The sequence below is a fragment of the Chanodichthys erythropterus genome, chromosome 11, assembly GCF_024489055.1.
Source record: "Chanodichthys erythropterus isolate Z2021 chromosome 11, ASM2448905v1, whole genome shotgun sequence".
In the NCBI taxonomy this organism is placed as follows: Eukaryota; Metazoa; Chordata; class Actinopteri; order Cypriniformes; family Xenocyprididae; genus Chanodichthys; species Chanodichthys erythropterus.
The window spans coordinates 9,181,962-9,203,352 of NC_090231.1; the positions used below are offsets into that span (position 1 = coordinate 9,181,962).

The 21,391-nt window shown below is 35.3% G+C and overlaps 2 protein-coding genes across 3 annotated transcripts in view; one reads left to right on the plus strand and one right to left on the minus strand.

The window, feature by feature from the left end:
• Positions 1-8,811, plus strand: part of si:dkey-172j4.3 (diacylglycerol kinase delta) — a 91,230-nt gene extending 82,419 nt beyond the window's left edge. For both annotated transcript variants that reach the window (XM_067401455.1, XM_067401454.1), the window contains 7 exons: positions 91-225; positions 1,235-1,395; positions 1,725-1,839; positions 3,825-3,914; positions 4,020-4,136; positions 6,367-6,475; positions 6,706-8,811. In XM_067401455.1, coding sequence (XP_067257556.1) covers positions 91-225; positions 1,235-1,395; positions 1,725-1,839; positions 3,825-3,914; positions 4,020-4,136; positions 6,367-6,475; positions 6,706-6,755 — 777 coding nt within the window. In that variant the 3' untranslated portion in view covers positions 6,756-8,811. The remainder of the gene's footprint in view (positions 1-90; positions 226-1,234; positions 1,396-1,724; positions 1,840-3,824; positions 3,915-4,019; positions 4,137-6,366; positions 6,476-6,705) is intronic.
• A 47-nt stretch (positions 8,812-8,858) lies between these two features.
• On the minus strand, positions 8,859-19,108 carry zgc:92429 (uncharacterized protein LOC445063 homolog). The gene is made up of 11 exons (XM_067401456.1): positions 18,296-19,108; positions 17,674-17,723; positions 17,416-17,472; positions 16,741-16,895; positions 16,409-16,512; positions 14,487-14,539; positions 11,736-11,806; positions 11,435-11,537; positions 11,186-11,305; positions 11,016-11,078; positions 8,859-9,520 (listed from the first exon to the last, which is right to left on the minus strand). Exons 1-11 carry the CDS (start codon positions 18,357-18,359, stop codon positions 9,200-9,202), a joined length of 1,161 nt encoding a protein of 386 aa, XP_067257557.1. The 5' UTR covers positions 18,360-19,108; the 3' UTR covers positions 8,859-9,199.
• Between the last annotated feature and the right edge of the window lie 2,283 nt (positions 19,109-21,391).

Below are 21,391 nucleotides of genomic sequence, written 5' to 3' on the forward strand. Positions count from 1 at the left end.
ATGTGTATGGTTAATAATTTAATAATATGCATCATCTGGTAATTTAAACATTTTTTAAAACTAATTCAGATGTACTGGCTGTTTCCTCAGTGTCGGCAGGTAAAGATCACCATCCTAGGTGATGAAGGCGTACCTGTGCAGGTGGACGGTGAAGCCTGGATTCAGCCTCCTGGCATGGTCCAAATCGTCCACAAGAACCGAGCCCAGATGCTCACCAGAGATCGGGTCAGTGTGTGTGCGCTCATCTTCTTTTCTCTTATTTCTGAACAGACCAGCATTGCTAGTCACCCCTATGTGTTGCATGATCCTTTTCACTTTGTGGGATACTGGTGATTTGCTGCCCCCATTAGACTAACCTAACCAGCAAAACCTCCTGTGTCAGTTTCACCAGAAAAACAAGCTTCATCAGCTTAGTTTTGCAGATAAATGTACATATACGGTACTATCATTAAAAAGTATGGGGTTGGTGGTAAGATTTTTTAAAAGTTTTTTAAAAGTCTCTTGTGTTCACCAAGGCTGCATTTATTTGTATATTAATATTTAGATATTAATTTATATATTTTAAATTGTAATTTTTTCCTGGGATGGCAAAGCCAAATATTATAGGCTGTGTTTACATGGACCCTTGATCGGATTAAAAACTGAAACTGGAAAAGTCTGCACATGTCCAATGACATTGAATAATGACGTATGACACATGAAACTAGCTGCTGTTGTTGTTGTTGAATATAGTGACGTAAATGATTCTCCTTCCACTCATTATCTGTGAAGTACTGCAGGACAGTCCTTGCTTCAGACTCGTATCCACAGACGCCTTGTTTTGGGCTTGGGAAGGGGTGTTATTTCTGCTTGCATGACACAAAGCTTCATGTGTTCATGTGCTTCATTAAGTCTGATTTTTAAAACAAAGAAAAGGAGGATTGTTCATTTGCGACAACAGCGGAAAACTCTGTATATTCGTCCAGTGTGCGCATGTTAAAAGATCAAATCCATGCACAAAAAATCAAATAACCTCACACATCAACCCGATCACTTTATTTAGTGTTCATGTAAACTGAACTCATGAAACATAGCTAGTGTCACATGATCCTTAAGAAATCATTCTAATTTAGTGCTCAAGAAACATTTCTAATTGTTATCATTGTAACTAGGTCATTGTGCCCCTCTAAAATCTTTAGTGTAGATGCTCTGCATTATATATTGATGCCAACATTATATGTTGCTATTACATTAGGCATTCGAGAGCACGCTGAAATCATGGGAGGACAAGCGGAAAGGAGACAGCCGTCCGGCTCGGCCCCGACTGAACTCCCAGCAGTCCATGGAGTATCTGACGGAGGAGGAATGTGCACAGGTCCAGCAGCTTGGCTTAGTGGCCGACTCACTCATCTATAGGTGTGTCTGTGTGTGCCTGTATGAAGTCTATAACACCTGCACAAAAATAGTTTGTAACCCAAAAGGAATGTCACACCACAGTGAATATCAATACATACAAATGTGGGAAACTCTTTGTGGGCTATTAAAGAAATGAACAATCCATTTTACCTCGAAACCACACCCATTACTGTTACTTCTAATGCTTAGAAATGTGACACTTCCTTATATTGATTCACAAGTAATTGTATATTCACAACTACATTTAAAACCATGTATTGAAGGCTTATATGGAGGGGAAATGTGCGTTATGCTGCTACTGCTGAATGTGTGGTTATCGTGTTTTGTAGGATCCGGGAGGTGGCAAAGACTCATAAGGTGGTGGAGCAGGAATTAGCTCATTCTGTCAATGCCAGTGCTGCGGTCCTGAGTGAAGCTTTCCCCTCCAAACCCTCCAGCCCTGAGGTGACCAAAACACACTTGCTAAAACTTTTGAGACTTAAATATTTAACAACTACATTTAACAAATATATTCTTCCCATTTGCTCCATTCTGTTTGTATGGCAGAATTAAATTATCATTTAAGTATCATTAATTTTTGATAAATCAACTGTAGGCAGTGGAAAACACAAAGCAGATGAGATTAATATTCATGCATTAACTGAATGCAGAACATTTTGTAAATATATAATGTTCAAAAGTTTGGGCTCAGTAGGGTTTTTTTTTTTTTTTTTTTTTTTAAGTAAATAAATGCAGCTTTGGTGAACATAAGATACTTCTTTCAAAAACATTAAAACTGACCCCAAACTTTTGAACAGTATATAGTATATAGTCAGGTCCAGATGTCTGACACCTTTAGTGATCTAGAGTTCTGTGAAAAAACCTGAGGATCCTGTTCTCCGGCATGATTTGAGAATGATCTAAAGAGCATCTTGAGCTTCAGTGGAAGCAAGAAAGCAATTACAGAGAAGTTAATGTCACAAATGTACTTAAACACACACACACACACACACACACACAAAACATTATTTTTATTTGGCAGGTTTAAATATATTTTCAGTGTACATTTTCATAGTTCATATTAGGGCTGTCATGATATTAGATTTTCCACACCACGGTTATTGTGGCCAAAACATATCACAAAATCGATATATCGTGGAATTTATCAGTCTAAATAATTTTTACTTTATTTTGGTTGCTGCACATTTTTTAAAGTCAAATTTAAGGCTTTTTTAAGACCTGAAGAAATAATAATTAATACTAGCATAATAGCCTATACTTTATGGCTGTTTCCAATCAAATGAAATCATTATCAACAAAATCCATCTTTGCAATACAGAGGTGACACAGAATGAGAAGTGGCATTAATATATTTACACAGCATTTACAATTTGTCTACATACATTTAATTCAATATTTAAATAAATTTTTCTCATTTTAACGTTTTAATTAAAATGACCCTTAAATATGAAACTAAACCGCCAGTAGGTGGCAGCAAGTCACTGTCTTAATGAGCGAGTGAGTCAACCGAACCGATGTGTTCAAATGACTGATTCATTCAGGAACGAAGCTCAAAATCGTTCTAAACGCGGATTCAGTCAGTATAACAAAAGCATTTCTGTTGCACTGGGGCTCTGTTCTGGCGAAATAAAGGGAAAAAACAATATTAACAATACTGTGTCTAAAATGTAACTCACGTTGTTAATTGAACAATAAGTTGCATCTGTGCTGATTTCGGAAAACGACACTTCTGCTCGTGTGATATTGTAAAACAACTACATCTTATGATAGGCTATAATGACAAAAACTGTAGCTAGGCAAATCCTGCGGATTGGGCTGTCTAAGGAGCCGAAAAACTCCCATTCTGTCGAGTTTACTTTAGTTTTCTCGGGTGTGTGAACAGACAGAGCCTCTCACTCTCCCGCTCGGACGACACAGGAATAGCATCTTCTTCCTGTTTGACAGGCGTCAGCGTTAAGGAGCAATACTGCCACCTGAGAGCTCAAACAGGTACTGGCGCTATCATAAGCGTGATATCATAAGCGTCCTACTCATTTTAAATATTGTGGTTATCGTCAATATATTGCCACACCCTAAATTAACACGATATCGATATTTCATGTTTTGAATGTCAATGTTATCGTCAGTACCGGCATATTGCGACACCCCTAAGCTCATATCAGTGAGTGATGTGATGAGGATCAGTTCAGCCTAGCTCTGCTTTAAAAGTTAACAAGTGCAACTTTCAGTCTCCAGAAGTAATAATAGCAGCTCCTTCCTTCCTGCTGTGGCTTTCAGCATGTTCTCCTTGAGCTGCTCATGCTGTTTTCCACAGGAACTCAATTGACCAGCAAATAGAAGAATAACTGTGTGTTAATCACTGAACAGCAAGAGTCTGTCAGAAAATCAAACTGAACTTGAGGTGTGATTGTGTGTTTGTTTCTCTGCAGGTTTTGAGTCGCAGTACTGCGGTAGACATTGTCAACAGCAGTAAAGTTCTCCAGCAAGAGACCAAGATGCTGCTTGAGGGAAAACTGCTGGTGAGCGGCTTCACTGTCTCTCTCTCTCTCATTTTCTTTGTCCCGTTCTTGTACAGAAGTAATGCTGTATGAAATACGATAAAGACTTTTTCTGTGTGCATGTAGCAGTTGGAGTCTTCTCAGAAAGAGGAGCTTCTTTCCACAGTGGACAGTCTCAGCGCTGAGTTACATAAGCTGGAGGACATTCACTGGATCTGTCCCAGCATGCACTGCTCTGAGGAGGTTTGTCCTACTCCACATTTATGCCGTTATAGTCTATATAATTTGAGTGTGACCTTTTGGAGTTTCATTTTCGTTTGCATTACTTTTTCTGTAGAGCTTGGATTTGCTTTGGATTCCGAAAGTAAAAAAATAATTCATTTTCTCCAAAGAGAAGTTGTTTGTATGAATGTGATTTATTTATTATTTACTGTTCAAAGGTTTGGCTTCAGAAAGATTGTTTAATGTTGGTTGAAATAAGTCTCTTATTCTCACCAAGGCTGAATTAATTTAATTTAAAAATATAGTAAAAACAGCAATATTGGGCAATATTTTTCTAATTGAATATAACTGTTTTCAATTTAATGCATTTTAAAATTCCTGTAATGGTAAAGCTGAATTTCCAGCATCATTACTCCAGAAACATTTAATGTGTACAATTGTACAAAATATTTGTGTACAATATTTTTTTTCAGGATTATTTGATGAATAGAAAGGTCAAAATAACAGTGTTTATTTATTTATTTATTTATTTTAAATTACCCCAAACTTTTAAACAGTAGTGTATACAGTACAGTCCAAAAGTTTGGAACCACTAAGATTTTTAATGTTTTTAAAAGAAGTTTCGTCTGCTCACCAAGGCTACATTTATTTAATTAAAAATACAGTAAAAAACAGTAATATTGTGAAATATTATTACAATTTAAAATAACTGTTTTCCATTTGAATATATTTCACAAAGTAATTTATTCCTGTGATGCAAAGCTGAATTTTCAGCATCATTGCTCCAGTCTTCAGTGTCACATGATCCTTCAGAAATCATTCTAATATGCCGATCTGCTGCTCAAACATTTAATGTGTACAATTGTGCAAAATATTTGTGTACAATATTTTTTTTCAGGATTATTTGATGAATAGAAAGTTCAAAAGAACAGTGTTTATCTGAAATCTAATCTTTTGTAACATTATGAATGTCTTTACTGACACTTTTGATTGATTTAATGCATCCTTGCTGAATAAAAGTATTAATTTATTTAAATTCTTTTCAAAAAAATAAAAATAAAAATTCTTACTGACCCCAAACTTTTGAACGGTAGTGTATAATGCTACAAAAGCTTTGTATTTCAGATAAATGCTGTTCTTTTGAACTTTCTATTCATCAAGGAATCCTGAAAAAAAAAGTACACAACTGTTTTCAACATTGAAAATAATCATAAATGTTTCTTGAGCAGCAAATCATCATATTAGAATGATTTCTGAAGGATCATGTGACACTGAAGACTGGAGTAATGATGCTGAAAATTCAGCTTTGCATCACAGGAATAAATTACTTTGTCAAATATATTTAAATAGTACACAGTTATTTTAAATTGTAATAATATTTCACAATATTACTGTTTTTTACTGTATTTTTAATTAAATAAATGTAGCCTTGGTGAGCAGACGAAACTTCTTTTAAAAACATTAAAAATCTTAGTGGTTACAAACTTTTGGACTGTACTGTATATTCACTTTTATATGATTTCATCTTAAATGTTATCATTCAAATGTTGTTTCCTTGTCTTTCTCATAGATCTAAACAAGATTAAAGCACTATATTTTCTCCCTTTGCATCAAGTGTTACTACTTGCAGGCCTGGTTTCACAAACAGGGCTTAGATTAATCTTTATGCCAGGGTTAGGCCATAGTTTAATTAGGGCATTTAAGTAGCTGCTATAAACGTGCCTTCGAAAAAAACATTATGTGAATCTTGAGACAAAACAATGGAACGGACATATTTTAAGATATGTCAGTGCAAGTTGCTTTCAGTTAAAACAGCTCAAACATGCATTTTAGTCTGGGACTAGCTTAAAAGCCTTGTCTGTGAAACCGAGGGACAATGTGCTTTTTGCAGTGTTGAGCATTGTCACGATCACAGACATGCAACGGCCAATCTGAGGCGTTTAAATGAGCCTTTGCTCTTTTATCTTTGTAAACTTTGGTAATTTCAGCAACTAACTGGTATTGGTAATTATTTTGACTTTTACTTCTACTTTAATCTGCCTAATAACATTTAAAATAATGCTTTGCAAATCATTATATAATACAGTATTATTACCATATTAAATCAAAGGATGGCTTAATTTGCATCCACAGAAGTCTGGGCTAAAGGCCTGAATATCCACTGACCCTAGAACAGCCCCTGCTCTTTAGACTGCATTGCATATCATCCCTTCTCCTTGTTCCTGACTCCCTGTTCTTGGTTTCACTCTAGGACCCATCCCGTGTGTTTGTGAAAAGCAGTATGAAGCTGAAAATCATGCCCAAGGGCAAGAAGGAGAGAGAGAGGCTGCATAAGCAGAGGTCCAGCAGCTCTCTGTCAGGTAAGATACAAATTCACAAGCAGAAACGCAGTATTAACCAGCCTCATAATCTCACCGTCATAGTGAATTATTGTCAGTCATATTCAGCTGCAGTGTAGTGTAATATGTGTATAGTATATCAACTATTCCTTGTGCCGTGCACAGATGGTTCAGATGCATAATTAAAAAAAACATTAAATGATTAAATTCAACTCAACCTTATTCTTAATACATTTGTTTGCACCACTCAGGATCTTGGGATATCAAAGGCGTGTATGATGTGGATTCTACAGGCAACTGAAGAGCTGAAGTGGTTTGTTGCACCTCAGCTGTGAGGACACGCTCCGCCACGGGACGCTGCTTTACGCCCGGTGAGAGAGGGCGTGAGATCACCTGTGCAGACACATGCCCCACCCCCATGTTTGTGAGCACTGCATTACTGTGCTTCTGTTCCTTTTTCCCCTCTGCCTGTGGATGCTGTCATGGGAAATGCTCATCATCAGGGAGTAGGAAGTGGACCGTCCACCGACTCTCTCTCTCTCTGTTTTCAGCGTCGCAACTCCCATGCATGACCAAATCCGCTCTCTTTTTTTTTTTTTATCTTATTTTATTACCTACATTTTTCTTAGTATTCCAGCCGTCAGACACAAACTAAAAAACTTTCTTCGCTCTCCAAAGGGGAAAAAAAAGAGCCCGTCCTGTCGCCACCCGAACAACAAGAAAGGAACAAACTAAAACAAACAGAACAATTGTAAGACAATTAAACACATGCAAACAAAAAAAGGAATATCCTGATGAACGAATGTATGGTGGACCTGTATTATTCGTCAAACTGGCTGAATAGTTAATCTGCATCTAGTCTCTGTATCTATCAAAGACCGTCTCAGTTTCTGCATGCCTTTCATGCCCTTATGCAGGAAAAAGGTCTATTTTGTTCTTTTTACTCTCGGATCGTCAGCCAAGTCGTGATGGTGTATCACTAGTGTGTCAATTGAGCCGTCGTTCTAGAAGCTTCAGTGCCGTAACTCTTGTGCCAAGTGAGTAAATGGAGCGCAGTGGTTTAAAGTGAGCTGTTTCTTTACTTTTTTTCTGCAGGGAAATCTTGTGAAAGAAAGTGATGCTGTATGTTGTACATTTCAAGATGTATTTGATCTCGCCTTGCACTTTAATGTAGAAAACAAACAAATGTTTAAAAGAGGCAAATTAAAAAGGTCGTGTTTTGTTTTATCAAATGAAAACTGGTGTCCCGTTCAAGGAAAACCTATGAGATATGTTACATATAAGACAGTATATAACCAAACGTATGAATGTTATTCAACCGTTGCCCCTTTTCAGGGGTCAGTCTGTATATGGAGACCCCGAGTTAAAGCAAAACTTGAACTTGACTAATATATATGGTTCTCAAGCAGTATTTATCAACACACTCCAATGGTACAGTGTAAAAAGAAAGCGGTACACACGACACTGGACAACTTAATTGTTTTCTTGATAGTTGTGAGCCAAAGTCTAACAGTGTTGCTCTGTAAAAAAGAAAAAGACATTGCAAACGTGGTCTTGATTTGAGAGTTTGGTGGACAGTCGAGGTGCTGATTGTGCCCCTAAAAGCTGGAATGTATTTTGTTTTATTATTATTGTTTTGCATGTCAAAGTTTCTCATCTGTGATGAATTGTTGCTGTGTCTCCACGTATCAGCACATCGATTATGACTGTGGCAATCAGGTACGAGTGGAAGGCAATGATCTTATGAACAGAAAATGTATTTTTTAAGTTTTCTTTAAACAGAAAAAAAGGAACCAAAACAGAAGAGATTGACTTTTTATTTGCTGGTACCAATCCTCTTCATTGTCAAGACTGCTGTTTACTTTTAAGATGTATTATTTATCCTTTTTATTTAAAATATTTTTTGCCATATGGGTTGCAGTCAAGCTTCCATGGCCTTAGACCCTGACTGCAATCACCTACTTCAGGATTGTTGCTGTTGACTTGACGCAAAAATAAAGTGTGGCCATTGCTGTTTGACTTGTTGCATTTTCTTCTCATGATTTCACACAATACTTCATCCGAGAGGTGGTGCTTTACCGCTCTTATGTTTCCAGTCCAATTCTGAACATACGATGCTTTGTCAGTGCTAGAAATCTGCATTGAATACACTACTGATCAAAGCTTTGGGTCTTTTTTTTTTTTTTTTTTTGGTAGAGCATGTGTACCTGTTTTCAGAAAAGATGCTTTCAATTACACTGTTAAAAAATATTTTTCAAATAAATGCTGTACTTGTGAACTTTCTATTTAGCAAAGAAAGCTTAAAAAAATGCATTTAAAAAAATTGTATTAAAGTACAAAACAGCTATTTTACATACATTGTATTAAAGTACAAAACCGCTATTTTAAATTGTAATAATACTTCACAATATGTTTTTTTGTTTGTTTGTTTGTTTGTTTTTTATCAAATAAATGCAGCCTTGGTGAGCATGAGACTTCTTTCAAAACATTAACAAATCTCATCAACCCCAAACATTTGAACAGTAGTGTACTTCAAACTCTCTATGAAACTGTGCAAAACTGGTGAATAAGAGTTTAAGACTTCTCTAATCTTTGAACACAACCACTTACAATATCTTTTACCAAACAAAAACTAAATTAAAATAACAAAAAAAGCCAGCCCCGCATTTGTATAAATCTCATGTGTTATTGTAAACAAATTCATAACTTCGGAAATACATAACCATTGCACTGCAGAATAAATGTTCATTTTTCTGGAGGTACATCAGCAGGCTCTTCTAGCTCAGGGGGTCCATCATCTTCCTGTTTTTCTTTTTTCTCCTCACTCTCTTTCTTGTCCTCCTCATCGTCGTCTTCCCAGTCAGACTCACTGATGTCATCATCTGAGATGTACCAGTCGGGTTTGACGTCTTCCTGTTCGGTGTTGTTCATGTCATTGGTGACCTCTGGCTCTGGTTTGTGTTTGGGATCCTCAAGTTTGCCCCAGGCTACGGCATCAGCCTTCCGCATGGTCACCTCAACTTTAGAGGGAACCATGTTCACAAAACTGCTCTTCACGTCAATCACCTAAGAAACCAGAAGTGGAAACAGATGTCTAATTGACTGCATTTGGGATTTAAAAAAAAAAAAAAGATACCCGTGTTGTTAACATGAACTTAAACCAGGGGTCCTACACATTTTCCGTTTCAAAATTCCATACTCTTCCAGGCTTAAATTTCCAAACCTCTCTGTAGTTTTTCAGACCATATTTAACATAAATTATTCATACATATGCCTGCATTATGAGAAGAAACCTAAAATGAAAATTTGCGCAAATACTTTTCCAGACCTGGAAATTATTCATCAAATTCCACAGTTTACTAACTGTGTAGGAACCATGTAAAACTAAACTTGTTTTTTTCCAAATGTTCATAAAAATATATTTTATTTTATTTCAGACTTATTTCAGATGAACTATTACATAAAAACTATTATATAAATGAACTATTATATAAAAAGCTTAAAAATGAAAATTACAAATTTTGCTAACTGAAATCGAAAACTGCTAACTGAAATATATATATATTTTTTTTAACTATTTAGAAATTACAAAAGTACGGAAGAGGATTAGGGCCAAGCATTAATAAAAAAATAAAACCATCTCGAGATTAAATTTATTAAATTTCGAGAAAAAAGTCGAAATAAAATGTTGAGAATAAACTCGTTAAATTTCGAGAAAAAAAGTCGAGATGAATAAAGTCATTAAATTATGAGAAAAAAGTCAAGATAAAATGTTGAGAATAAACTTGTTAAATTACGAGAAAAAACTTGTTAAATTATGAGAACAAATTTGTTAAATTATGAGAAAAATGTCATTAAATTTCGAGAAAAAAGTCAAGATAAAATGTTGAGAATAAAGTCATTAAATTATGAGAAAAAAAGTTATTAAATTATGAGAACAAATTTGTTAAATTATTAGAAAAAAGTTGTTATATTACGAGAACAAATTTGTTAAATTATGAGAAAAATGTCATTAAATTCTCATAAGTTAACAACTTTTTTCTCGTAATTTAATGACTTTATTCTGACTTTATTAAACATTTTATCTCGACTTTTTTTCTCGAAAATTTAACTTTTTTCTCATAATTTAACGAGTTTATTCTCAACATTTTATCTAAACTTTTTTCTGGAAATTTAACGACTTTTTTCTCGTAATTTAACGAGTTTATTCTCAACATTTTATTTAGACTTTTTTCTCGAAATTTAACGAGTTTTTTCTCGAAATTTAACAGCTTAAATCTCGAGATGGTTTTATTTTTTTTATTATTGCTTGGCCCTAATCCTCTTCCGTACAAAAGCAAAACAAAATGACTAAAAATTAAACTAAAATGAAAATTGATTATATTATATAAAAATATAAGCTAATTCCAAATATGAATATAATAGTATTTTTAAATACTTTTGTAAAATAGTTTCTTATGCACAAAACTAAATAAAATGCATTTATTACTTTTTGCTTCACTAGGATTTCAAGACGTTTTATCATTGCTAAATCATAACAGTTAATGCAGAGCAATCTTACCCCCCATAAGTGGATGTCCTTATGAAACACTTTGTCCCCCTCAAACTGAATGTGGCATGTTAACTGCAGATCGATGGAAAAGACAAAAACACGTACACAGATTCATTCATAAAAAGTCATTGAATGCAGATGTTTTAAAGGGACGAGGTTACAGGTTCATTTGAACTCACCACTGTGCGGTTTGCCTCCACATAGGAATGCTCTGGACTGCAGTTCTTGGCGTAGATTGTGACCACGACCTGGTTTCCGGTTTGGTGCCAATCATGCCGGCAAGCCACCTTCTTTTTGTCCTGCATACCAAACACAAATACAACATACAGATAGTTAATACATTTTTCTCAGAGAAGGTTAGTCGGTTGTTTCCTGATCATACAGTGTGTCCATGTAAAAAACTATCCATTGATCATAAAATCTCTTACCTGTTTGGGGATCCAGCAGTGTTTTCCTGATGTGCAGCCCTTCTGATCCAGGAAGGCGTTGAAGTCGGTGGTTTTAATGCAGCAACAGTTCCAGTATTTGTATCTATGAAGAGCACATGTGAATTATCCTGCACTTCCCCTCTCATCTCATAAATACTGATAGTAAGATTGTGTGATCACATCGTGATCTCTTTTTGAAATGGACTGCACATGCAGGAACTGTCTGTTTGAAGTCTACAACAGATAAGTATAGCTAGAGTCATATTTCCAAATAAAGACTCAAATGCGGCAGGTTTCTTACCCTTCATGGAAGACGGGGACCCCAGGATGATGTAAGCAAATCTCTGCATCAGTCTCTGGACCCTGGTAAGTCTGAACACACGCACACACACAGCTGTTCATCAGCTATTCATAGTTAACACACAGGTGTATCTCACACTAAAACTGCAGAGAAACAGTCACAGTAACTCAGCATATTTACAAAAGCAAAACTTTAAAGTGCTGATGCACTTAAATTCAGCAGAAGCTCGGTGTCATCCGTTTACTGCCGTCACGCCTGAAAATACACTCAATTTTTCTACTCTTCCAAACAGATAAATGAGAAGGAAGCTGTTATAGAGCTATACGAGTCGTCTGTTTCAGTGGATAAAGAAGAAAGAAACATTATTAACTAGTCTGACAGAACCAGCATTATGTCATTAAAGGTGCACTCATTTTTTTTTTCTTTAAAATTAACTAAATTGAAATAACGAGTCAACACATCATCAATCCTTCTTCCACAACTTGTTTTTGTCCCACCCTGATCCACTATTCTAAGTGTTTATATTTTAGACGTGTCGGGATGGTTTTCAGAGGAAATTGCGTACAGTGTGTCTGTACGCCTGTGTGTCTCATCATATCCGTAAATAGATAAAAATTACTACTTTGTCCATACAATGTGGCATAAGTTGTCACAACAAGCGAGAAAGGTTGACATGGAGCACGCCAAATCTGGAACCTCCAGGGAATACAGCCAAACAGAGGAGAGTCCGCTGGCAAAAAGAGAACGTGAAAGCTCATAATAAAACGAGAATCAACACTGGCTTGGCTTTTCGGAGATGGCGAGAACTGAGGGATTTGAAATGTTGCCAAAGCAACACAGAGATGGTGTTTTTATTACTCAACAGGTGGGTAAGGTACTTTTTTTGAACAGGTAAATTACAATGAACTCTGTTAGAGAGCTACATGTGGCAAAGTATGATCTATTGTGAAGGGTCATTTATTTAGGATTGTTGTAGCACTGTGCGGGAATTTATTTTTGAGGAAATACCGTGTCTATTAATGGGTATAGCTACAGTAATGTCTTCAGCTAAACAGCTTGAGATCCTCTCCATCTAAGCTGGTTATATCTCTTAAAGGGATAGTTCACCCAAAAATGAAAATTTGATGTTTATCTTCTTACCCCCAGGGCATCCAAGATGTAGGTGACTTTGTTTCTTCATTAGAACACAAATGATGATTTTCAACTCGAACCGTTGCCCTCTGTCAGTCATATAATGCGTGTCAATGGGAACTTCGTCTATAAGAGTAAATAAAACATGCACATTCAAATCCAAATTAATCCCTGCAGCTCGTAAAGACACATTGATGTCCTAAGACACGAAACGATCGGTTTGTGTGAGAAACTGAACAGTATTTATATATTTTTTTTACCTCTAAAACACCACTATGTCCAACTGCCTTGAGCATCCGGTTAGTGAGGTCTGAACGCACTCTGATGCCGGAAGTGATTGAAGGATACGCGTTAGAGATCACTTCCGGCATCAGAGCGCATTCAGACCTCACACACCGGATGCTAGCGGTGTATTACAGGTAAAAATTGATATAAATACTGTTCGGTTTCTCGCACAAAGTGATCGTTTTGTGTCTTAGGACATCAATGTGTCGTCACGAGCCGCAGGGATTCATTTGGATTTGTCTGTGCATGTTTTTTTTACTCTTATAGACGAAGTTCCCATTGACACGCATTATACGACTGACAGTCAATTGAGTTCTACTGAAGAAACAAAGTCTCCTACATCTTGGATGCCCTGGGGGTAAGCAGATAAACATCAAATTTTCATTTTTGGGTGAACTATCCCTTTAAGGTAAAGAGAGAATGTTTTATGAGCAGTAGCATAACCATATTCATCCGCAGTCACACAGATCCAACAATGTTCTTCTGCAAAATGCACGCAGTTTTGTTTTTTAACCTTGCACCTTAAATCTGACGAGCAGGTTTGTAATTGAAGAATTGGCTCCTTTTCAATTCAAAAGATAAAATTTCAGTTTAATTTGTCATGACCGACAGGACACTGAAATGGAATGACAGGAACATGAATTTATTAAATTGCAATTTAAAGTCTGTTCTAATGATTTCTGGATCCATTTCAAAGAATTTTCTTTCACCATTGTACATAAAATGACGTTCAGTGCAATATATAAATGAAATATCCGATTGGTGACATTACAAACAATTTATGACAGAATGCTTACTGCTAAATCATAGTAAAAATGAAACATATTCTTTAAAAAAAAAAATCTACACTTTCATCAGTTAAAAAATGTAAATGTCAATTCTGAATAGCACACGTCCCTGCTGATACAGGTTCTCACCAGGACTAAAGAACAGCTCTGCTGAGTAATTAACATGATGAACTTTTGGGATTTCAGCAAACTAATCCATTAAAGATGATCCTTTCCCAGAGAAGGGAAGCTTTAAAAGTATTCATTAGGGTCAAACCCGAGTAAGTGATATTTAGTCATTAATTCTCACTCATCTGTGAGCTGCTCTGTGTCCATTCAGCATTCAAATTCTAGTCTAGAATCAGTTTCTGCTCGTCATGTCCTCATGAAACTAGTATAAGGAGCAAAGGAGGCTGATGTTACACTAAAACACTCAGGATTGGTTCTTCTCAGTGGAATCTGTCTATACATGAAGCGCTGCAGTGTCGTTCTTCATTATGACCACTAGATGGCGTTATTTTGTTAAGCAAGCTGATTTATTTCATTTACATATTACATGTGCACTTACTGTTTTGCATCCTGTGTTTTTGCACTTAACCCCAACCATGACGACCTGACACTCTGTGGGACAGAGAGGGAAGAGGTGACAGTAGGAAAAGAAAACAACAAAGTCAGACAGATGAACAACAAGAGAAACTTTGTAAGACAACAAATTCTCAAAAATTGCAATAGTCACACTATATCTAAAGGTCAATCCTGGAACAGAGCTATGAGCACAGCAGGGTGTTACTGTGCATGTTTTAACAGGGGTCCTAAGTGACAGATTATGAACAGGTGGAAGAAGAAGAATTTTTATTTATATAGCGCCTTTCCAAAGATCACATCTACAGCTATTGTCAAGAACCGAAATAACCTTAGGCAGAGGCGAGAGCTGCATAGACACTTCACTACAAAAAGCTAAATAATGCAATTAAACTAGTCATATCATTGCGCATAGCAAGGAGAAAATTGCTTCACATATATTTTTACTCAGACCAGTGTTATTTTAGCATATCTGATATTCAATTATAGTTTTTGTTAATATTTTGAATTCGATTTTATTTTTATATTTTCTGTTTTCACTATTTTTAGTTAAAGTTTTGATAATTTTACTGTGCATTTTTGTTCGTTTTTATAAGTGTTTATATATATATATATATATATATATTACACACACACACACACATATACATAGATACATTATATATATATATATATATATATATATATATATATATATATATATATATATATACACATATATACATTATATATATATATAAAAATATAGAATTTATATATATATATATACAAACACAAACACACACACACACACACACAAACACACACACTCACACACACACATATACATATACATATATACATATACATATATATACATACACAACAGTTTTTATTAATTTGTATTTGTTAGTGTATTTAGTTTTAGTCATTTTAGTACTTCAAGTTCAACTAAACGAAAATGAGAAATTTTACATTGGCAACTAGCTGAAATAAGCTGTTTTTATATTTTGTGTTATTTTTCACTTAACTTTTATTTTGTTTTAAGTAGCAAAATGGTTTTAGTTTTATTTTAGTTAATGACAATAACCCTATATTATATTATATATATATATATATATATATATATATATATATATATATATATATATTTATATATTATATGTATATATATATATATTTATATATGATTAAACACAGGCTTACTTGCAACATTGATAAATATATTTGCCAGACACAAAGTATTTTGTGAATTATTGACTGCAAAGATTAATATAATTTATTTATCTTCATTAATATAAAATTATTTTAATATCAATACTATAATAATAATAATAATAATAATGTTTCGTTGCTTGATTTTAAGGACATTTTTGTTTAATTATTGTTGGATTGCAACATGGATAAACATTATTTTTGATGACCCTATAATGTATTTTGTAAATTTCTTTACTGCAAAAATTAAATGTTATGTTATGAATTTATCTTTTTCTTTTTTACATTTTTGTATTATCTTTAATATTAATTTGTAGATTAATACATTTTTAAAATGAATACATTTCAATGATTCATTTTTGTTAAGTTTTGTGTTGGGTTGTAAATTAACCTGAACCTAAATTTTGAAGTAGAAAAACTGAAACAGTATTTAGTTGTAAAGTGTAGTCTAATAATCTAGGTTTTATTTACTTCGGTTACACTTTATTTTAAGGTGTTTTACGTGTAATTATACATTTGAGTACTGAGTAATAATGATCAACTCCATGTACATACTATAGGTTTAGGGTTAGGATGAGGGTTTGGTTTAGGGTTAATTGCATGTAATTATGCACAATTTCTAGCTATTACTACAATATGCATATAACTTACAGTGTGCTTGTGTTGCAGGGGAAACTAAGCATGATGGCCAACAGGAATAATAGGATTGCTCACCTAGCTTCTCTCTTTTCTCCTTCTCAGTGATCTCCATTTTCTCCACAATCTGAGCCAGAGAGGGAGAGATCTTCACCTGCAGCTTTGTCTTTGGCTCATCTGAGCTGAGGAGGAGGGAAACAAAAAACATGTCACTGTCTGTTTGTAAATACAGTCAGAAGGAGCTTTACTTCTCTTGTTGAAAGAGACAAAGAAAGGGCTTCAGAGAAGGAAAACAAATGAATTCAGAGCACTGTGTGTGTGTGTGTGTGTGTGTGTGTGTGTGTGTGTGTGTGTGTGTGTGTGTGTGTGTGTGTGTGTGTGTGTGTGAGCTGCAAATCTACTCTATATACCTGGGTCTCTCTTTTTCCAGGGCTTCTGCAGATTTGGGTCCCTGGTAGATAATCTCTTCTCCACTGTGCTGCTTCACGTCTCCCTTATCAGACGTCACCTCCGGCTGCAGAGGCTCCTGAGGCTTCTCGTTACTGTGGCGCCCGCGGGTGCAACCCTGAGAGGACAAGCAAAGAAGGCAGGACTTGCCAATCAACATGTGACTGGAAGAAAACAATTAGCAGACCCAGAGCAGATAAATGACATGTCTGAGATTGTGTGAATATATTTTCATTGTGAAAGAGTGTTCAATAATGTATGCTTATGAGTATTCAGTAATGCTAATGTTGGCTGCTATATGTTAATTTGGTATTTGACAAGTCACTTTTGATAAAATCATCTAATGAATATAAAACTTCCAAGGGTGCCTCAAGATAACTTATTCTTATCTGTTTCCCATTCGATTATTGTTGTAGACAGTTTGGGGCTTTGGACTTCACAACACTTTAGGCCTAATATTTATAAATCGCATAACGAATTGAGCTTAATTTGAAAGTGTTACCATATATTTTAAGTATTCTGTAGATGTCGGAGACATTTTCTGTCACTTTGTCCCAGTCCATCTATATCACTGTACGTGGAGCGCATAAAAAGCAGCGTGAGATGCAACGGTCACGATTATCATATTATTAGCATACCTTGATTGACAGGAACTCTGAGAAATCAGTCGTCCTCTTTTTACAGCAGGACCAGCCCTGAGGAGAATAACCCAAACAAAGAACCACATCAGACAGCCAAGAACAAAATAAAACAAAAACATGAATATTAGGCTCCCTAAGAAGCAGGCAAACGCGCCGACGTCGTGCTTATCAAGTTAAGACAGCGCTAGAACTGAGCAGCCAGCGGTCTGTACAAAGAGCGCGTGCGGCTGTCAAAACAAAACATTTTGAGCTCACCTTTAAGGCATCGTGGAAGATTGGCACTCCGGGGTGAAACTGACAGGCATCTTCAGGTGGTGAGAGACAAAATAGGTTTAGCAGGAGACATTTATCTACAGAAGTCCATCCTATTACATTTTTTATGAACTCGACTCAACAGGACTCACGCCTTGCATAAATACATAGACATTCAAACACATGCCCAGCAGGGACAGTTGGGAGATGAGCCATTTATGGAAGTAACATTTGATTAGAACCCCTCCAAATGTGCTGGAGACTTCATGGATCCAATAAACCACTATGGACACACACTAAATCACCCTTTTCTATCATTTCCAAATGTTGTAAATAAAATGTGTTATAAATGGTACATAGCTGGAGGACAAAATGTAATCAAAGTTCATTTTGAAATCGTGGCCCTCAGGGCCTCTGACACTGCAAACAGTTGTCGGATCAGTTCTATTTATACATTTCAATTTCTAAAACAACAGCTTCACAGGCTGAAAGTTGTTGGTAGATTTATATAACATCAAACCTGTGATGCCAACCATGAGCTTCACAAACACAGTTATTCAGTTCAATTAAATACTTTTTCTTTTACAATATTGATAAACAGTAAAAAATAAATGAGAAAAATTACCATCTGAGTTTTTGTCAGCATCAAATCGATCCCCGCAGCCTCTGTTGTAACACAGTAAAGCCATGTTTGGCCTGTTTGATATTCTGGTTGACTTTATTACTAGACTCTTTTCCTTGTTGATATTCTCTGTCCTGCGTTCGTCTCAGGTACTTATGAACTTGCCTGACCACTGAGAAGCTTCTCCAGAACTTTCAGCTGAGGAGAGATCCAGAAGGAACAACCACGTCCAGGGAAAAAGAAGGAGATATTCTAGTCTGAATGAACTCTAAAAATAGTCAAAGTGTGCCATGTGCTCCTCACAGCTGCTGGGGTCAGTCTGAGGGGGTGTGACATTCCTGATGTCTACAGAGAGAGGGAGAAGGGGGCACAGAAAAAGCTACTAGAAAGAGCTAATCTAAAGGTGGGTTTTGTGTTATATTTTAATCTGACTATCAGTAATGACAGACAAATCAACATATTGTGAACTGCTTGTTGTTGTAATTTGCTTTCTCAGATAAATACAAACATATATATTAAATGTAATGTTTAAAACACATAAAATGAATTTATTAAATAGGTAACACTTTACAATAGGGTCTCATGTTAGCATTAATGTATTAACCAACAATAAGCAATACATTTGTTACAGTATTAATCTTTGCTAATGTTAGTTCACTAATGTTAACAAATGCAATATTTGATTTTAATAATGAATTAATAAATGATGAAATTAACATGAACTAAGATTAATAAATGCTGTAGAGGTATTGTTAATTCTTAGTTCATGTCAACTAATGTAGTTAGCTATTGAAACCTTATTGTAAAAGTGTTAATCAATGCATTAATGCATGAAATGTTCTGTTCTGCAATTTCACTTGTAAAGCTGTGTATTCTGGTCCCCTATTCAAATTCAGTATGGCATGTTGTGGCTTCTTTAAATTGATAAACAAGACTTTACAAAACAATTTTTCTATACATACAGTGCTGCTTGAAAGTTTGTGAACCCCTTGAAGAATCTGTGAAAATGTGAATAATTTTAACAAAAGAGGGATCATACAATGTCCTGAATAAGATATTTTACACAATTTTTCAATTTTTACACACACACACAAAAAAAAAAAAAAATAGCTGAATTTATAAAAACAACCTGCTCAAAAGTTTGTGAACCCTTGATTCTTAATACTGTGTATCGTTTCCTGGATGATCTACGACCCTTTTTTTGTTTTGTGATGGTTGTTCATGAGTCTCTTGTTTGTTCTGAGCAGTTAAACTGAGCTCTGTTCTTCAGAAAAATCCTCCAGGTTCCGAAAATTCTTCAGTTTTCCAGCATCTTTTGCGTATTTGAATCCTTTCCAGCAGTGACTGTAGGATTTTGAGATTCATCTTTTCACACCGAGGATGACTGAGGGACTCAAACACAACTATTAAAAAAGGTTCAAACATTCACTGATGCTCCAGAAGGAAATACGATGCATTAAGAGTCGGGGGTGAAAACTTTTGCACAGGATGAAGATGTCCAAATTTTTCTTATTTTGTTAGATTTTTTTTTTCCTTTTCTTTTTTTCATTTAGTACTGCCCTTCGGAAGAAACAGAAGACACTTAAATGTTTGCCAGAAGACAAAGTAAGTACAATTTACCTTGATCTTCAAATTCAAAAGGTTTTCACCCCCTGACCGTGGAAAGTGTTCAGATCCCCTTAAATTTTTCACTCTTTGGTATATTGCAGCCATTTGCTAAAATCATTTAAGTTCTTTTTTTCCCTCTAATGTACACACAGCGGAAAGTGCAGCAGAATTTTTTTTGTAACCTTGGCCAGATCTGTGCCTTGCCACAATTCTGTCTCTGAGCTCTTCAGGCATTTCCTTTGACCTCATGATTCTCATTTGCTCTGACATGCACTGTGAGCTGTAAGGTCTTATATAGACAGGTGTGTGGCTTTCCTAATCAAGTCCAATCAGTATAATCAAACACAGCTGGACTCAAATGAAGGTGTAGAACCATCTCAAGGATGATCAGAAGAAATGGACAGCACCTGAGTTAAATATATAAGTGTCACAGCAAAGGGTCTGAATACTTAGGACCATGTGATATTTCAGTTTTTCTTTTTTAATAAATCTGCAAAAATGTCAACAATTCTGGGTTTTTTTGTCAATATGGGGTGCTGTGTGTACATTAATGAAGAAAAAAATGAACAAATGATTTTAGCAAATGGCTACAATATAACAAAGAGTGAAAAATTTAAGGGGGGTCTGAATACTTTCCATACCCACTGTATATAATGTATCTGCAGTATCAGATGTAGTGAACATTAATTCAAATAAATTACATTCTTTTGAACTTTCATTTAAGAAGTTTTCTTGAGCAGCAAATCAGCATATTAACATGATTTCTGAAGGATCATGTGACTGAAGACTGGAGTAATGATGCTGAAAATTCAGCTTTTCCACAGGAATAAATTCCATTTTAATATATATTAAAATAGAAAAGTTACAAGTCGTAACAATATATCTGGCTTTTTTGCAAATACAGTCACTTTGAGTCATAAAAGTCAAACACTTACAGCTTGTTAGATGCTGGATTTGTGTTAGAGAAACAGATCCACATCAACAGTGGAAGCACAATCTTTGCTCATTGAGCAAAAAATTTATTTCAAAATATATCTTGAACAACTGACAGGCACAAAGTATAAAAGTAAGGAATCTCGATGCAAATAAGCAGCTGCAGAATAGAAAATTGAGAAATTGAGTCAGATACTAGTCCTGACTGTGTAGATGAATATTAATAGATGTACAGAATAGGCAGCCAAGATAAAATCTGTTAAAAATGTCCTTTATTAAGAAACCGGTGAGCGCGAGCGTTAATTCCATTTATTCACAAGGCATTCATTCATGGTTCAGGTTAGAGGCTTGCAACCATAAATTTTCTTCACAAATACAGACAACAAAACAGAGACTGAGACAGAAAGTAAGAATAAAAGAACTTACAAAAACCGACCCAAGCAAAAATGGCAAGAAGAAATATAACATACCAGATCAGCACAAACAACCACTGATAAATCATAAAAGTAACAGATATACACAGAATCCGTCCATCACTACGACAACGACTGCTTACAA

What these genes read in the sequence shown, in the direction of transcription:
- zgc:92429 (XM_067401456.1), bottom strand. Translation starts at nt 18,359, where the DNA reads ATGGCTTTACTGTGTTACAACAGAGGCTGCGGGGATCGATTTGATGCT. An exon ending in GGAGAAAAGAGAGAAGCTAG is followed by an intron (nt 14,540 to 16,408) that starts GTGAGCAATCCT and finishes TCTGTCCCACAG; the next exon opens with AGTGTCAGGTCGTCATGGTT. An exon ending in ACTGCTGGATCCCCAAACAG is followed by an intron (nt 11,306 to 11,434) that starts GTAAGAGATTTT and finishes TTTGGTATGCAG; the next exon opens with GACAAAAAGAAGGTGGCTTG.